Below are 4,090 nucleotides of genomic sequence, written 5' to 3'. Positions count from 1 at the left end.
GAGCAGAGCCGGAGAGGCTCTTCTCAAGTTGGGGTGCTCGGCTTGATGATGTGGAGTGCTTGGCTCTGCCCTTCCTTGGGGCAGTGACATTATGAGTGGCCACCTTCCCCTTGGCACTGTCTGTGCCCAGGGCAGCAGAGGAGAGAAACTCCCGAGGGGCTCCCGCACCACGAGGGCTCAAAGACCAGGACAACAGCAGTGATGGAGAGAGATGGGGGCTAACAAAGTCACCTGTCTCCCTGAAACCGCACTGCAGGCAAGGCCTCTGGCCCTGGAAGCTGTGGGGAATGGGCAGTTTGCTCCTTGCCCGGCTCTTCTTCGGCTGCTGGGTGAGTACCTGGGGGCTGCTGGCTCCCTGCCTTGCCAGCCTGCCCTGCCAAAAATACCAGTTTCCCCTCTGCGAGACCGGGAGACTTTCTCGCCTTCGTTTTCTGCAAATCACTTAAACCACTTGAAGGTTTCTTGCCGGTGCTGTTCCAGTGGGCGGTAGGGGGTAGCCCTGGCCGCAGCTCCGTGCTTGGGGCGGGTGGGACGAGACCTCTCCCCGGGCACAGCCCCTCAGAGGGGAAGGGGAAGCTGGGGTAGGTGTGAGCTCCTTGCTCCTGGTGTGGCTTCCAGTCCCGTGGCAGCTCCCAGCAATGCTGGTCATACTGGGGTAGATGGGCTCGATGTGGCTAGCATGTTCTTCCCTTGCTTGGGTCGTGGCCTTCTGATGTCGCGTACATCTCGTACCTCTTCAGAGCTGCTCTCCGAGGGTTTTGGGGCACAGATGGGAGAGGGCTCCTCCTCGCCAGCGTGTCCCAGCTGCGCTAGTGCTGCCCACTCTGCGGAGAATCTGCCTGGCCGGCTTCCAAGGGAGATGGCAGGGCTGGCTGTCTCGGGAGGCAGAGCCGGCATGGCCGGTGCCATGCGGGTTGTAAAGGAGCCGCTCCCCGCCCTGGAGAAGAGCACTTGGTGAAACGGTGCGAGATGCTGTCCCAGATACGCAGAGGTGGGGAGGCATCGCCCAAGGTGCCCAGGAGGGTGAGGCTCCTGCCCCAGCCAGGTGCGCAGGGGCGCCTGAGCAGCAGGGAGGAACGGGGTCGGGCGTTGTGGAAGAAATTTTGGAGAAGACATTTTGCAGGTGCAGCCCTGGTCTGGTGTGCAGGGCCGGGGCCTGGAGGTGCTGGGCCCCGCTTCGGGAGAGGACGAGGAGGAGCAGTGTGCTGGTTGGCAGAGCAGGGCTCCTGCTAGCCAGGTGTCTTGTAAAGTCCAGAGGGTTTGCCCTCCTGCTTTCCTCTTGCCCTCATCGTTGTGCATGGACGGGGCCTGCCTTGTCCTTGGCCGCGGGTCCTGCTGCTGCTTCCCCCCCTCTCGGGGTGCAGGGATGGGCCGGGGCATGGAGCCGTGCCCGGTGCCTGGGTGTGCCCTGCCCGCCTCTCCCTCCTCCACTGCCAGGTAGGTGCCAAGGCAGGTGTGCCTGCTCCTCCAGCCCAGACCCGTCTTACCCCTCTGCCCGCCACTCGCCTGGAGGCAGCTCTCCGCCTGGCACCATCCCCTGTTCCCTCACAATGCTGCCCCATGCAGGAGGGTCCCCCCCTCTGCCCTCGTTTGGGGCCCTGCCAGCCCTGGACCAAGGGTTCATTCCCAGCTGGAGCCTGGCTGGGGCTCTGCCGTGACAAGGACAGGGGCTGCCTCGCTGGTGATGGGACCCATCCCCGGGCTGAGTCACAGCGGGTGGTGGTGGGGGGACGGGACCAGCGCCTGCCCCTTTACCTCTACCTGCTTGGGGGCTGTGGGGGATTAGAGCACTGGCACCATATGTCACCCTGCCTGCCAAGCCCTGCACTCTGCCTCTCTCTGCTCCTGCTGCCTAAATCCATCTGCAGTTACCGCTGCGGGGGGAAGAGAGGGACAGATGCTGTCCTAGATCTGCGGGATTAAACTCCCAGCACCAAAGCAGATTAGGGTATTACACTGGCGCCTCTGAGGGGGAAGCCCGATGTCCTGAGCTCAGCCCACCCAGGGCAGGGGGGAATGGTGGTGGTTCCCTCACTGTGCTCCCACAGGGCCCCTTGGCCAGGCCCACGGAGGAGCTGGGTGCTGGCCAGTGCAGTGATGGGATCCCTACATGCCGCCGGAGTTGTCTCCAGGCTGGGCTCCAACTCTGGGATGTGAGGAGCAGGAGCAGCTCTGGAGGCACTGGAGCTGCTGCTGTTTTGCATCCCCTCGCAGGGTCTCCTCTGCCCCCGTGCTCGTGGGTGTGACGCATGGAGGGTGATGGTTGGGTGCCTTGTGGCCGGATCGCCCCTGGGTGTCCCCTGTGCCGTCGGCCTGGCTCACCCCATTCTGCGGTCGCTGCCATGGCAGTAGGGTCCTGCGCTGGCAGCGCCCGTGGGGCTGTGGGCACAAGAGGTGAGCCCTATTTTTGCTCTCTGATGATTTGCTGGAGCGCTTCACACCAGCCCCCCACAGGTGCTCCCCCAGGGCTGGGGGTTAGGCTGGTCTGTGGAGGGTGGCTAAACACACCCCGGGTCAAGCTGGCCTGGGTGCAGCTCCAGTTCAGGTGTGGAGGGTACTGAGAGCAAAAGGAAGAGCTGATGGCAGGGAACCTCCACAGCTGCCAGCCTAGGTAGGAGCCTGGAAATACAGCCCAAGAATGGGGAACGTAGAGTCCTCAGCCAGGCCACCGCCGAGCATGGCAGGAATGGCTTATGAGGACGGCTGTGGGGCTCGGAGGGGGCAGGTAGCGCCTGCGCAGCCCTCGATCGCTCCAAGAGCACCGTTGGAGCTTGGTGACGCCTGCCTGGGGCTCTGTGGGTTGCAGGGCCAGCGAGGAGGTGATGTGAGGGGCAGTGGGAAGCGCTGGAGGACTGACCCCTGGGACTGGGCCTGGGTGTCTGACTGCTTTTGTGCCTGCAGGTGCCCAGGGCTCAGTCTGTACGTCTCCCCAGTCATTCCTGTCTACAATGCAGTCGTCTTCCTCTTCGTGCTGGCCAACTTCAGTATGGCCACCTTCATGGACCCAGGCATATTCCCGCGAGGTGAGTCTGGCTCTGCTTGGGAAGTGTCTTGGATAGAGCTGCCTCCTTCCACCCTTCTTCCGAGGTAAAGAGGATTACTTGATCCCAAAAGGCTTCAGGAGAGCCCTCCTTGCCCTGCCCAGGTGGGATTGGGTGGTGACATATGCTACGGGGATGGTAGCTCTGGTTTCAGCACCCAGTCTGTAGGACCAGGTGACAGAAGCAGCATAAATCCTGGCACCCTGTATTGGGTACCTGGGGCTTAGGCAGGTGTCATGGTTTTGGGGCAGGGCCTGGGAGAGCCCCCTCTCCTCTGCCTGTATTTGGGGGTCCCTGGCTGGTCCCTGTGCCAGGTGAGATGGACCTGGTGGCAGAAGAGGGTGATGCCGGGCATCTCCAGCGTGAGAGGGTGGGAGGCTGGCTGGGCCCTGGCATCGCCTTCCCCTGTGCCCTGACGCGTGGCTGTGCTGGGGTTTCCCCATCAGCGGAGGAGGATGAGGACAAGGAGGATGACTTCCGAGCTCCCCTCTACAAGACGGTGGAGATCAAGGGCATTCAGGTGCGCATGAAATGGTGTGCAACCTGCCGCTTCTACCGGCCGCCACGCTGCTCCCACTGCAGTGTCTGCGACAACTGTGTGGAGGTGAGGAACTGCTGGGTCTCGATACCTCTTCATTTCCATGTGGAGTTTAATTCATAGTGCAGGCAGGAAGCCCTGGCAGCCAAGCCCCTCACCGTGTCTTCTCCCCACTGACAGGAGTTTGACCATCACTGTCCCTGGGTCAACAACTGCATCGGGCGGCGCAATTACCGTTACTTCTTCCTTTTCTTGCTGTCGCTGACCACGCACATCATGGGAGTGTTTGGCTTCGGCCTGCTCTACGTCCTCTACCAGGTGGAGGAGCTCTCCGGCGTCCGCATGGCTGTCACGTATCCTCTGCGAGGCTGCAGGAGCGGGGCCAAGGGGGGAGGGCATCGGTGGGGCTGGGGACAATGTGCTGTGGAGCAGGGCTGCGGCTCTTCCTTAGCTGGCTGCTGATAGTATGGTGGTGATGTGCGTGGCCGGCTTATTCTTCATTCCCGTCGCT

The 4,090-nt window shown here is 62.5% G+C and overlaps 1 protein-coding gene across 1 annotated transcript in view; it reads left to right on the top strand.

Annotated features, from left to right (window-relative positions):
- LOC104169064 (palmitoyltransferase ZDHHC5) overlaps window positions 1-4,090 on the top strand; it is a gene marked incomplete at its 3' end in the record, with an annotated part of 12,733 nt that overhangs the window by 5,850 nt on the left and 2,793 nt on the right. Inside the window, exons 2-5 of the mRNA XM_009709873.1 lie at window positions 2,902-3,023; window positions 3,488-3,645; window positions 3,760-3,932; window positions 4,045-4,084. Of these exons, the coding sequence (XP_009708175.1) occupies window positions 2,902-3,023; window positions 3,488-3,645; window positions 3,760-3,932; window positions 4,045-4,084 (493 nt within the window). The remainder of the gene's footprint in view (window positions 1-2,901; window positions 3,024-3,487; window positions 3,646-3,759; window positions 3,933-4,044; window positions 4,085-4,090) is intronic.

This window comes from Cariama cristata, unplaced genomic scaffold (assembly GCF_000690535.1).
Source record: "Cariama cristata isolate BGI_N322 unplaced genomic scaffold, ASM69053v1 scaffold16451, whole genome shotgun sequence".
Classification (NCBI taxonomy): domain Eukaryota; kingdom Metazoa; phylum Chordata; class Aves; order Cariamiformes; family Cariamidae; genus Cariama; species Cariama cristata.
Note: the sequence above shows the minus strand (reverse complement) of the source record. Positions and strands in the feature narration are given on the sequence as shown.